A 14715-nucleotide genomic window follows, 5' to 3' on the forward strand; every position below is an offset into this window, starting at 1 on the left:
GTGCTACCAACGCTGAAATCGTTCTGCCTAGCGAGTCGGCGGTGTCCAGCCCACACCTAATGGCGAACTTCGTTGCATCTCTGCCCTCAGAGACTGCACGGGAGAGAGTGGCCCAAGCCGCCTTCAGACACTGTGGCAGCATATGTGTAACCGTGTCCCACACAGAGTGGGTGTAACGGCCCAAAAGACATGCAGTGTTCACAGACCTCAGCTGGCGGAAAAAAGCATCATTCTTCCCAAGATGATCCAGCTTTTTGGATTCCCTATCTGGGGAGCAATAGGTAATGCACCCTTAGAAATAGAGGCTTGGACCACCAAGCTCTCAGGAGCAGGGTGTTGGGAGAGGAAAAAAGGGTCACCCGGGGCCGGGTGGTGGCATCGGGTAATCGTCGTATCCACAGGAGCTTCTGTGCTGGTTGAAGCACCTCAGTCAGCAGGTTGGAACTGACCACCACTGTAGGAAGCTCAAGGTTCAAGGCCTCAGTATCCCTATGCAACACCATTGCCTATGAGGCTCCCTCCTCCATAGCAATGGTACGAGGAGAAAGCATACCAAGGTCTGGTGAGGTGTCCAGACCACTGGCCTCACCCAACTCCTCTCTTCTGTCTGGTTCACTCAACTGGTCAGCTAGAGGGTCAACAGACCCCTCCTAGTCCTCCTCACCCTCATCTGGCTGCCACTCAGGGCAACAGTAAACACCAGGATAGAACAAGGGTACAAAAGTACCGGTCGGCGCTGGCTGTCACGGAAAAAGAAAGAACTGACGTCAGCGCACAAGGGCGGCGTCTAATACCGTGACATCATCCCGGCGATCACGACGCCCATGACAAACACGGAGCCGAACTATGCCACCTACCAACGCTCAGGGGTACTGGTACGAAAAATTTCTCTGGATCCAGTCTGACGCTGGGGGGTAATTCTAAGGTGAGGAATCTATAACTAATAGTCTCTTTCAGATAGAAACAAACTAATAGTGGTGCAGGTCTAGGACAGGAGAAAGAAGTGGGAATAGCAACCACAACCTACTATATCCTTCTGCACCCTCTCTATGACTTCTTTAGGCGGAGCAAGCAAGCAGGTGGCATAAGTGCTACGGACTACTAGGCTCTCTGGGGTAGGGTGTTGTGTGAGGAAGTTGGGGGTACCCTTGACCCGGTGGTCGAGGCAGGCAATTGACCCGTTTACAGGAGGACCAGGTCTAAAGCAGGACGTCTGTAAAGGGTGTCATTAAAAGGAAGAAGCGGTTCTGAAGGGGACACTCCAGGCAGAAGCACCTTCATCAAGATATTCATCTTGACTGCCACAGGGGGCAGGTTACGGTCCAGGACCTAAGCTGTCTTTCTCACCACTGTTCCAAATGACACACCCTCCTCCGTTGCCATGGTAGGGGAAGAAAGCATGCTTCCGCCAAATCCTCACCCGTCCACGTTTGAGTCAAAGAGCTGGTATTCTTCAGGATCCAGTGAGCCCATCCAATCCTCGATTCGTCCTAGCCCTTAAGAACAGGGCTCAGGCTCTGGCCTGGAAGGCATGACTCCAGTCGGGGCCAGAGTCGGCGTCGGGCAACACCCATGCAGCTCCATGTCAGAGTCAAGGATCAGGATGGGGACGCCACCATCGGTGGGCACTGGGAATGTTGGCATCAGGACAGTGTTAGATTTGACGGTCTCTAGTTGGCACAGGTAGGTACTTGTGACAAATAGGGATGCTTGCCTCTAGTCAGGGTAAGGGGGTACACTCCTAAAATAACTCCTGCTCACCCTCTTGGTAGCTTGTCACGAGCAGACAGGCTTATCTCAGAGGCAGTGTGTAAAGCATTTGTGAACACATACAGTGATCAAGTGACAACACTACAGATGGACACCACACAAGTTATATACTAAAAATAAGTATCTTTTATATAGATTTAACACAAGACCATATATGACAAAAATCCACAATACTGTACTTAAAATGGTAGGATTAGTTAAGATGGTAAATGCGACACTGAGTTCAATGTACCTTAAGATGCGTAACGCGAGACAACGAAAGTGTTGTAAGGACGGTGATGCGTTGGAGATCTGGTGCAAAGAAACAAAGATGGCGCTTTCTTCTTGATGCAACACGCTTCCCGGTGATGCGGTGGCGCCTGCTGCGAAGTCGATCCTCTTCTCCGGCGATGCGAGATGCTTCACATGATGCGAGCCGCGACAGGCCCTGCGTCACGCTTCCCAGAGATGCAGCTGTGGCTGTGCGACGCCGATCCCGGTCTCCGGCGATGAGCAACGACAGGCCCTGCGACACGCTTCCCAGTGATGCGGCGGCGTCTGCTGCGACGTCGAGCGATGCGAGGCGCTTCGGTGGCCCTGCAATGACTCAACGATTTTTCTGCGACACTCTACCCGGTGATACGGCGGCATCTGCTGCGACGTCGATACTTTTCTCCGGCGAGGTGCTTCGTGTTGTGAAGCGGCAGCGGCAGTTCAGCGACACGCTTCCTGTTCTTGAGTCGCGCTTCCAGCTCCTTGCGACAAGCAGTTCCTCAGAAAGTCCAGCACAACTGCAGGCACTTCCAAAGAACTCTTGGGAGCTGGTGGGTGAAGTCTGTTGTCCCTGAGACTTCAGCAGGAGGCAAGCTCTTTTCTCAAGCCCTTGGAGATCCTTCACAAGTTGAAATAAAGTACACAGAGGTCCTCTTTCCTTTCTTTGGCATTCAGGCTACCACTGCAGGCCAATCCCCCAAGCAGCACTTCAGCTTAGCGATAGTCTCTCCTCAGTCTCTCTGGTTCCACTCCTCAGCAAAGGTTTCTTCTGCTTGTCCTAAGTAATCTAAAGTTCTGGGGTTTGGGTCCCCTTTTTTATACACAGTTTCTCTTTTTTTACTGAAGGAAGAGAGGCCTTTGCCTAGTCCAAACCAGTTCTGGTCAGTCCTGGAGCACTCTGTTAACATGATTCCTCCTTTCCTTTCAGAGTGCAGGGCAGAGACGTCATGAGCACCAGAGGAGGTGGAGCCAGCATTGTGGAGGGCAGGCACAGTCCTAGTCAGGTCCCAGGTGCAACTCCTCCCTCCCATGCAGATGCAGATCTCTGTATTCACCACTCATCCTGTCTTTACCACTCATCCTGTCTCCTGGAATCCCCTAGCCCCTGCCATTCAAACTCCAAACAAGGAATACACAACCTAGCAGAGGCAGGCTTGGATAGTTAGACAAGAAAATACCTACTTTCTAAAAGTGGTATTTTCAAACCCAGAATGTTAAAATCAACTTTACTAAAAGATGTATTTTATCATTCAGAGTTCAGTCATACTAAACTCGAATTTCTACCTAGTTCCCTGAGTCAGTTAGGATTATAAGATGTAATAATAAAACTGCCCATTCTGCCCTAAGGGGAATAGGTAGCCTTGTAATAGTGAAAAATGAAAATGGCTGTAATTCACTATGAGGACATGCCACACACATCAGGGCTTGTCCTACCTCATACTTACAAAGCACCCTGCCCTTGGGTCTAACATAGTGGTGTCTGAAATGAAGAAAAGGGAAGGTTTAGGGACTGGCAAGTGGGTGCACTTGCTCAGTCAGCATGGCAGTACCAGCCTACACACAAGCTATGCAATGGCAGACCTGAGACACACGTTTACAGGCTGCTTCTGTGGGTGGCACAGCGAGTGCTGCAAGCCCACTAGCAGCATTTGGTTTACAAGCCCTGGGCACACTCAGTGCACTGTACTAGGGTCTGACCAGTAAACCAAATCAGCCAATCATGGAATCACTAATCCATACATCAATTTATAAAAAGGAGCACTTGCACTGTGGCACTGGACAGCAGTGGCGCAGTGAAAAAAGCATCTAACACAAGTAAAGATACATGAGGCAACAGCAAGAAATGGATGGGAGACCCACGCCAAGTTGCCAGGTCTAACAGACCACATCTGGGAAGATTGAGGTAGTAGTGCCAGTCTGGATTCTTCTATGGAACCAAGGTGCTCGACAGGCGCTGGGGATTGAGCCGCCGGTGCAGATCCAGTAGAACCCTGCAGGAACTAAGGCGTGCTGGCGAGAGCGGGCCTCTCATAGATGAGGTGCATGGCCTCATAAAACTCATAAAGTTGAGTGGGGGGGCGAGGGCCGCTTCGGCTTCCGGAAACTCAGGGAAAGTGCAGAGCCGACCCAGGCACTAGCTCAAACGTGTAGTCAGTCCTCGAATGTCGACGCTACCATGTCTCGTCAGCCCACGGACGAGGTGAAGTTGAAGATCTCTTCGACGTCTTTCTCTTCTTTTTGCAGTGTGGCTTACCCAATTGACCTGTCGACTTTGAGTGTGACGAAGATTTCGGGATCCGCGACCTTCATCTCGACCAAGTTCGAGACTGCCGTGGTATCACACGTCGATCCATGAGGAGCTTGAGGGACTGCTTACTCAAGGCCTTTGGGTTGATGGCGCAGCAGTCGACGAGGGTCTTAACGTCGTGGCGCACACGAGGCACCAAAAAGGCAAACAAGATGTGGGTCTGTCACCGACATTGGTTGGTAACAGGAGGCACAGGGCTTGAAGCCCGCCTTCTCAGAGGAAATTCCTGCGACACCCGGAAAAAAACCTCTTGACAGAAGAAAAAAGCGCAGTCAAAAATTGACTGAAGGGATAGATCCCTCCGGATCTGTGCTAATTGGTGTGGAAAGAAAAGAACTAATGTCATACCACTCTGGTGGCGCCTATATAGGCACCACGCAGGCCACATCTGGCAAAGAAGACGCCATGTGGAGCTGATCAACACCACCTTCTGGCACTATTGCTCAAGAAAAAGGTTTTTGATCCAGTCTGAAGCCTGGGGATAATTCAAAGGTAAGGAATCCGCGGCTAGAAGTCGCTATCAGATATATATTACATTTAAAGATTTTTCAATGGTCAGCTTGAGAGTGAAAAGATATTAAATGCATTTAAAACACATCAAGAATAATAACAGTGAATGTATTTTTGCCAGTAGAGATAAATTTAGAAGACATGTTTCTTACCTGCTCATAAAGGATATTTATCTTATCTCTTTCAGCTGTCAACATTTTGACATTAGATTGAATTTCCACCATGTGCTTTTCAAATCTGTCTAACATGGTCTGTAGATCATCTCTTTCCCTTATAATCTGCTTTAATTCAGAATTATAGGCACCACTCTGGAAAGAAAAATATAGGAACATTTTAACTCACTGAATGCATATGGTCCCTCCTGAGGGAGGAGACATGTGTTGGTGTGACTTCCTCAACTAACTACATAATGACAATAATTGTATGCCAGGGCTGGACAGTAAGACATTTTGACGTGCAGAGTCTTGGATCTGCAATGTTCACGTTCTGGTTCTAAGCAGGACATGAGTAACTCTGTATGAAAAGGTCTACTGGCAAGACATTTCTCTTTTTCACTCTAATTTTGTTCTCTGCTATTTTTGTTTCCTGGATGTACCATAAATTCCCGGATATATGTATGCTAACTAATTCCCTCCTATTCCACCTGGAGGCTTCTTTCTAGGGGTGAATCATCTTCCTCTTATTTTAAAAATGAACACCGCAGCAAGGGGGCATTCTCAGTGACACACCCTTGCTTAACACTTGAGGCACTTTGAAATAGAAATCCAAGCAGAGCTAGCAATACTGCACTTCTCCAGAACCAGAAATACAATACGGCATAATAACACCTGTTCCAAATTACTTTAACTTTCTTGAATACATCATCATCAACATACGAAAATTAAAAAAAAACACCTAAACCCACAAACGCCTGGTTCTCCAAGTTTAACAAAAACCTTAGACTAAAGTCTTTCATGGCCTCACACACCTCCATACTGTCCATTAAATGACCAAGTGTCAGCCCAACTCACCAATTTCAGTGTCATTAAATCTAGATCCATCACAAAGGGACAACTGTGAGCGACCGCCTCAATTCTCACAACTTCAAAAGCCTTGGAATTACAGAAACACTGCTCACTACCAGAAATCTCAGCAACAAGATCAATCTGGTTGCAGCCCCTTTCAGTCGCTTACAATCTAAAGCCAACCAAAACTGCATAAACAAGCTGTTTGAATCTTATAGATCAAAAACATTTGGATACCTATAGCTTGACAAAATACTTATATGTAAAATATGGCTACAAGTCAAATCCTACACTAGCTTGTATATGTTCATATTTCAAATGCTTTAACAATACTAGACAAATCAACAAGAAAGAAACCTAAAATACCCAAATGGAAATACAGTGAAAGAGCTATTACAACTTTCTCTAATTTGTACACTTAAAAAAGGAGCTTACCTTTTCTGGAGTTGTAATGAATGGACTTTGCGATTGATTTGATGGACTATATCTTCTTTTGAATGTCTTTTGAAGATTTTCCAGTTCTTTCTTATAGTAATCTCTTTCTTCTTCTATGGTTTTTACAAATGTGTCCATACGAGATGGCGACCGGTCTCTTCGTAAAATTCCATAATGCGTCCTCATTCTCTCCAGTTCAAGTACAAGTTCTCGCTCTAAACACAAAATCAAGCAAACATTTTAATACAAACTGAGTAATAAAAATAGAAGTAAAAGGGTAACAGGGTACGTCTTCACAAACAATTTCGTCTAAGCTTACCATTCAAAGTATAGGCTTTTAACGAGCTAATTACAATAAATAAAAAATGCACATATTAGGCATTGTTTTTTTAAGGTTTGCTAGCAAGGTTTAGCTTTAGCAGTCTAACAGAGAAAATATCTTTAACATCAACAAACATACAAGAATAGTGGCTTTAGGGAAGCCTCCTTCAGCCATTCATCTCTTTGAGGAGGCCCTCTTTCGTCAATACTTAAAGTCTCTTTTCCATTTGGATATGTCCATGGTATTAGTGCACATATTTTACATTTTTCAGTGATGAATACAACGCTTGTCCGTCTTGGATTCGCAGCTGCATCTAAAGAAACAATTGCCAAAATATGACCAATACCGGGCAGGCACATGCCATGTTTAGCTCCTCACACTTTGCGCTGAGTAATCAAGTCCGATCTACAGAGCATCAGAACATGCCAGCTCTACCAGTTCATGTTGCGGCACAGAAGCTATGGTACCACCTTATCAGATTTGCTAGCCCTTAACAGAGACTGGGGGAATATTTTCCACTGCGCTGGGCACCCCCAATAGTAGAACCATAGGCCATACACCGCTCCATTAACTCCTCGCAACTTCTCCAGCCCGAGGGGCAGAACAGCTCAACATGCAATCTGCGCATGCTGGGTTTGCAGGGAGGTGTGTCTGACAGGCACCAAGGCATAGTGGAATGTGAGGCTGATCTACCTGTGGGGAGTTTGACTGATGGAACACAATGCCACATCATATAAAAGAAGAATCCATCTGCATTGAAGAGTAGGTGGGATTGAGTGATGGTCTGTGTTATCTTTCCACTATGTTGGACTCTGTGACACCGGGTGGCAAAGTAAGGAGGAGCTGAGAAATTGAATCACAGAGGCCAATTCAGCACTGAAGGGGTGTCGTAAGTAGACAAAGGATCAATAATTAAGTACGCCAAATTTTAGTGAGCACCACGAATGCCCTAAGAGCCTGTCCAATCTTGGGTGCCCTCTCACCACTACAGGCCGCACTGCTCCCACACGGAAGATCACTTCCTCATAGACACCACCAGCTCTTGCTTGTCTCTTCACAACCTTTCTCCCGCATGCCTGAAGACTGGCACCACCTTTCTGAGAGGACTTTAGCAACTTAGTGCGTCTCCCTGCAGTCCACCACCAGCTCCTCCTTTAGATGCACAACTTCCTCTGAAACTCAAGCAACACCCAAAAACTACCCTGCCAAGTTCCCAGTCAGCAATAAATGCAGAACCTCTTCTTTTCCACACCCAATCTTGAAAATCAAATGACAAAAGCATCACAGCATTATTCCTGGTGACAAGAAAAATACAATGAGGCTCATGTGTGAGAAAGTGGATTCACCTGTATCTGTGCCTTAATACATATATCTGTACTATGAAAATACTAATGATCATGTTTTTTTAGAACTGCTTCAAGAACGCCGAAAACTGTAATATTCTTGCATACCTGCATGCATGTTTAACGTACTTCAGCCATAAAACTCTAAGTTGTACAATTATAAATTTACTGAACAGTGTTAGTAAAGTCTAGACTCGGTCTGAGGTTGGCACAACGAAGCAAGGATTTGAAAATAGTGCAGTCAGTTCCTGTTAAAGCTTCTTGTATCATGTTGTCAAGGTATTCTCACATTCCTTCCCACGAGAAGATCCTGGCAGCTGCTCGTTAGTCATTATCTTCAAGTTCTTACTCCATAATGTGGTCTCGCTTCTATTCACTTGCATAGAATGAAAGCATGTGTAAAAAACGTATGAATTTTAGCAATATATGCTCCAACTGGTAAAGGGAAAAGCAATTGCCTTGCATTATTTTGGCTTTCATGATGGCTATTTTGCATTAGAAATGGGGGTCTCTTGTTGGCAGAGGTAGGTACCTTTGTCCAAATAGGGACCCTTGCTTCTAGTCAGGTTAAGGGGAATACACACTTTAGATAACCCCTGCTCAATCCATGGGTAGCTTGGCACAAATAGACAGGCCTATCCCAAAGGCAATGTGTAAAGTATTTGTACTCAAAACACACAGTAATACAGTGTTAACGCCACAATGGACACCCCACCAGTTTAGAAAAATAAAGTATCTTTATCCAAACTCAACAAGGCCAAAAGGACAAAAAATCCAACATACAAGTATTAATAGAATGACTTTAAAAAGGTTTTAGGCAACTGGGTCCATAGAAAACTATAGATGTGTGATTTCTCTCAAAGTAAATGTAGTTGCGACAAAATTCACAAGGCCAAACAGCTGCAGCGATGGGAGGCATCGAAAAACAAAGAAATGTGTAGTTTCCAGAGATTTTGGGGATGCGATGCAACAGTTCTGCTGCAGGCAGGAGAGTGCTGCATCGGGTCCGGTGTGTAGGGGGAAATTGATGCGTCGATTCTGAGGCTACTCCGATCCGCAGGTGATGCGTCGGGAAAACTTGACACACAGATACAATGTGTGGAAATCTGGTATGTGTCAGCTATCAATGCATCAGCATTGAGCAGCGCTGCGTCGGTTTCTCCAGCCGCGACCCCTCGATGCTTCAGTTCTGGAAGCGGCGTCAGGCGCTGCGTCAGTTTCAGCAGCGGCGCGGCGATGAGTGAAGATTCTTCTCGCACCGCATTGCTGCATCGGAAAAACTGCCACAAGAAGAGCGATGCATCAATTTTCTTGTAGTCGCGTTGCTTTTCCAGCTCCCAACAGCAGAAACAACCCCCAGAGGCCCAATACAGTCAGAGGCACCTCCTGGCAGGTCAGAACTCCCAGCAAGGGAGTTGAGGGGAGCTGAGGGTAAAGTATTTGTGCCCCTGAGACTTCAAAACAGGAGGCAAGCTCTACTCAAGACCTTGGAGAACTTCTTCAAGAAGGGGGACACAGCAAAGTCCTTCTCCTTTCCTTGGCAGAAACAGCTACTGCAGGTAAACCCCATAAACACAGCAAAGGGGCAGTACTTATCCTCAGTTTCTCCAGCTCTTCTCCTTGGCAAAGGTTCCTCTTGATTCCAGAAGCAGTCTAAAGTGCAGGGGTTTAAGGTCTAATACTTATACCCCAAAATGTCATTGTTCTCTTTGTACAAGGGTCTCTGAGCCCAGTCCAAACGAGTTCTGTCCTCACTGTTGCAGCATGACGATGGGGGGTGGAGACAGCATTGTGCAAGGAACACAGGCCCTGTTCAGGTGCAAGGAAATCTCCTCCCACTACTCTAAAATTCAACTAGGATCTATTCAGCCCAGCCCAGCTCTGATGCATCCAGGAAGGGCCAGGCACACCTCAACCCTCCCTCTCCCCCAGTAGCTGCCTACAGTGAATGCACATCCTTAGCCCCTGTCACTAAAAAAACAGATAGTCAATACACAAACAGGCAGAGGCACACAGCATGGTTGAACAAGAAAATGACTACTTTCTACAGGTACAAGAAAAGAAAACCTGGCTATCAAGTGGCATTTTCAATGCTCAGAATTTAATAAAACTTCTTTTAGTAAAGATGGTTTTTAAAAACCATCTTTACTAAAAGATGTGTTATTAAATTCTGAGTTCAGAGAGCCTAAACATTATTTCTCTATTTTGTTCCAATGTGAAGTTATATTTATAAGATGTTATAAATAAACTCCCATTCTGTCCTATGGGGCAAGATAGCCTTTCAATAGTGAAAAACGAAATTGGCAGTATTTCATTATCAGGACATGATACACACACCAGTGCATGTCCTACCTTTCACATACACTGCACCCTGCCAAGTGGGGGGGATAGGTACATTGGACCTACCATACAGGTACCTTACATGTAAGAAAAGGGAAGGTTAGGGCCTGGCAAGTAGATGAATATGCCAAGTCGAAATGGGAGTTAACAACTGCGCACAGACACTGTAGTGGCAGGCCTGAGTTTCCTTTTCAGAGCTACTCATGTGGGTGGCACAAGCAGTGCTACAAGACCCACTAGTAGAATTTGATTTACAGTCCCTGGCACACTTCAGTGCACTTTACTTGGGACTAACCAGTAAATCAAATATGCCAATCAGGGACAACCAATTGTAACAACAATTTACACAGGGAGCACTTGCACTTTGAAACTGATCAGCAGTGGAAAATGCCCACAACATCTAAGCCAGCAAAAACAAAATCCAGCACAGCATCAAAAATACAGGAGGTAGATGTTAAAGGTCAGGGGAAACCACACCAAAGATGCTAAGTCTAACACAGACTATCACAAGTGTTGTGGTTTTCTTTTTTTTTTTTTAGATGTGTAAGAAAAAAAGGTGTAATGTGCAAAGGATTTAGGGCCTTATGGAGTAAGAACTGGTCACAATTTGCAACCATTATTTTTGTGACTAGTGTGGTCACTTGCGCATCAACCTATGTTCAAATAAGTTAGATTGCAAATTACTGATTCGTAGCGAGTTGCAATTCGACCTACCTCATGAATAATAATGCAACCACTAGGAATTGCAATCATCAAAGGGATCGTGGCCTGTTGGAGTCAGCAGACCACTATGTCTGTGATTTTGTTTTTTTTAAACAATCCCATAAAGGAAATGGGACTGTGTTTAAAAAGAACACTGTCTTTGATTTTTTTTGTTTGTTTAAGAGGACACAGTGGTCCCATGGACCAAAGCCTCCTCTGAAACAAACTTTTTTTTTATTTCTACAAAGGGAAAGAGCATCTCAAGTTTGTAGTTGGCAAAGTATTAATGTTTTGCGACCATAATTCAGTTGAAAATCATTCATACATTCCATTTTAGTATTTGGAAGGGATGTCCTAACCACACAACTTCCAAATACCGTATCAGTATTTGGTTGGAGACCCAAATTGCGATTCGGTAATGTGTTAATGGAAAGCAGTTTGGGTTTCATACATACCAAATGCCTTTTTTGGCAGTCGCAAACCAGACGATTCTGCAAACCGTCTCATTGCAAATGCAGGAAAGCTTAGTACGTGTGGCTCTTATTCTTAGTGGAGTGGAGATCACCTCTAACAAAGGGCTTCACTAGTACACTTGCTTTCTATGATACTACCTATTGTATTATTGTGTTTTGTGAATTGCTGTGCTGGGGCCTCCAGTGGTGTGCAAATCCTCTTATTTCTTGAAGCTTGGTCTCTTGTCATGACCCCCTTCCTTGCTCTGCTGCAGATAGGCTTAGCCTTTTGTGTGCTATGCTTTCAGGAATTTTGTTTGTGTGCCAGGGAGGCAATATTTGTATTTACAGAAGAACTCCCCAACAGCCTTAAGGCAACCCTCATACAACAGCTAGATGAGCTGATGAGACCATTTTATTTGTGATTTGGGAAGCACTTTATTTGTTCCACTGCACTTGTATGTAATGTCTAAGCATGCCAGACTCTTTCCTTATGTGGAGAATTTTTTAGCTCCTTAGGAATTCTGCTTGGATAGATTAAGGAGCTTAGATCTGCTTACATGATACGACACTACTTTTTAGTTAAAGTATATATCGTTTGTTGCTGGGATTTCTTATTTTGTATGTAATCACTGCACCCGCTGTGCAAACCTGCTTTGCACTCGCTCCATTTATTGAATTTAGCAAGTATGGCTTTAGCGTGCCAAAACACGCGCAAAAAGCCTTTCTGCATGTTTGTCCCTGCATGTGTTAAAAAGCTAGTTCTAATGCTCAGGGTTATATTTCCTTGAGGTTACATCTATTAATCTGCATTATAATGAGTGTGATACTACTACACCAGACTCTCAAAATGTATGTCCGACTATATGCCTTGAATGCTCAAAAATGGCCTGTTTGAAATTTGTGATATCCTCAAGTCCACCTTCAGTACAAATAAATATGCACAAGAAACCACGGTCAAACATATTATTGTTAGCAGCAACAGCAGAGCGATAATGAAGGATGAGATGGGCAAAAACAGCATGAAGAATGTTGGGTTTCCCGCCATATATTAAAAGGAGGTGTTGAATTGGAGTGGACATGCTATCAAGTGACCATTATAGAATTTCAAGTCCCTTTAATTACCTAACCCTTCAGTTATTTCTTATTATATTTAGATTGCTAATATAGGCGGCCTGTGTTGATCGACCATAGGGTTGTGTATGTGATTGAAAAATGCAAGAAAAGGACTTAAATGCAAGTCCCCTCTTTATTTCAACAACATATTCAATGTATGCAGAATATTTAATTTGTGTTTCAACAACAGCACTGAAAAATGAAAGCCATTATACTGGAAACCTATACAGCTTACAACACTATTCAAATACCGATAAACATCCAGTTGAAGATACATCCACACAGTCTCTTCCTTGCTTGATTTGGTCTTTTATTTACTGGATGAGGAGTGCAAATCAATTATTTTTGAGGACTGACACCTGGGAGCTCATTAGAAACTTTTCATCACAAACATCTGGTGAAAGACCCTATGCACCCCACACCCAGGATATAGTCCGGGGTCCCTGCTACCCTGGAGCTGCTGAGGGAGTCTCTGGCACTATTCGACTCTTTGGCAAATCTTAAGCTGCTGTTGAATGTTGAAGCTGCGGCTGAAACACGTAGGAGGAAGCCATGTTCTTAGCATATATTGGGTAGCGGGAGCATCAGTGATGGATTTCTTTGCTGGCTACAAGGTGTCAGAGTATTTTGAAAAGCTGTAGGTTGGTAAAGAGATGAGCTTGTCAAGTGGTTTTACTCTTAGGTCATATAGTTGATAATCATTAAAGGCCAATAATAACAAGGTCTGAAATCATACTCATCCAATTTGAAAAAGTGTGTCAGTTTCAAAGACAGCTTTCCTTCTAATACCCCAACTAAAGCATGAGATAGGTGCAACCTTTTAAAAAGAAAATGGACACTTTTTTGTCGCCTTCAGTGAAAGTCCAGGCCATCCTCTTCCTCTGTCCTTGTTCGCCACCCCAAAAGAACAGGACACAAAATCTCCTCACTTCTGGGCAGAAACATGGTGTTTGGCCAGAGTCAGCAAAGTCCTAGTGTAGGACATGCCACAACACTATCTTACCTAACCATAATGAACATACACAACTTTTTAGTCACAATCAAACAGTTACTATGTTTACTTTCATGTCCTTGATTGAAATATCACTGTTTACAGCCCAATGGCTCACAATACCAAGAGCGCAGATTTCATGCTAAAATTCTTTAATAACAAGTTTGGACACGCCTACTTCATACGGTCTTACACACTGTATGGGGATTATGTTTCACCTGGTTACAGGTGTGTTATCATTGCATTGGGGGCAGGCTACAGTAGCTCCAATGGGGACTCATTTGACAATCTCTAAGCATGCATTGGCAGCATTGGCCAAGAGCTCTGGAGTAAATCCTCAACACTCTAAAAGAGTTTAACTGATGTCCTGTGTCCTGTAGGCATCAACTGTCATATCAAATGCTTAATTCAAAGGTGCAAAAATGACAAAATCCATAATAATCATCCCAAACCCATAATGCTAGACTCTCAAAGTTAAAAAAAAGTATCACCATGCAATTCAAAGGGCCAGATTGATTGATTTTGGAAAACTGACAGCCAGGCGACACACCCTTCCAAAGAAATACATGCAATTGTTAATTCATTCCTAAAACCTGATGTTGCAGGGGATGGTATTCCTTTTTCGAAGGAGCGATGTGATCAGCCAGCAAATTACTTCCTGGATAAAGTCTCCCCAACCACATCGAAAGTTAGCGCCACAGTCAGGTAGCCCGCAGTAGAACTTTTATCATTCCCGAGGTTGAGTGAATCTGATATTCTCGGGCAGCAAGCATAGTAAAATACAGTATAACACCTTGATACAGCCCCAAGGAACATTCTGCTGAAAAGAGTAAAGGCCATATCTTCTGCTCTAATGGCCTTATACTACTCTTCGCTGGGGGCGGGCTGTGTTCCCAAAGCATGAAAGCATGCAGTTATCCGGCCTCCTTGGACCTTGATAGATCAGAAATCTTAGAGAAACTTTTAAATGGCTTTCTTTAAAACTTTCTGGAAACCACAAACAGGCTATTGCCAAGGCTACAACACGGAGGCAGCTCTTCTCTTGGCCACTGAAGACGACTCTAGACCATGGAGGGTATGTTGCGCTCATTCTTCTTCATTTGAGCGCAGCTTTCGATACCCTCTTACACTCAGTCCTGAGTGAAAGATTGGAAGCATTAGGGATCTCAG

At 44.4% G+C, this 14715-nt stretch overlaps 1 protein-coding gene across 1 annotated transcript in view; it reads right to left on the bottom strand.

Moving 5' to 3' along the window:
• The window catches only part of CEP135 (centrosomal protein 135), a 375473-nt gene that overhangs the window by 197708 nt on the left and 163050 nt on the right, over positions 1-14715 (bottom strand). Inside the window, exons 11-12 of the mRNA XM_078678164.1 lie at positions 6280-6494; positions 4993-5148 (exon numbers count right to left, since the gene is read on the bottom strand). Coding sequence (XP_078534290.1) covers positions 4993-5148; positions 6280-6494 — 371 coding nt within the window. The remainder of the gene's footprint in view (positions 1-4992; positions 5149-6279; positions 6495-14715) is intronic.

This window comes from Lissotriton helveticus, chromosome 2_2, assembly GCF_964261635.1.
Source record: "Lissotriton helveticus chromosome 2_2, aLisHel1.1, whole genome shotgun sequence".
NCBI classification, from domain to species: domain Eukaryota; kingdom Metazoa; phylum Chordata; class Amphibia; order Caudata; family Salamandridae; genus Lissotriton; species Lissotriton helveticus.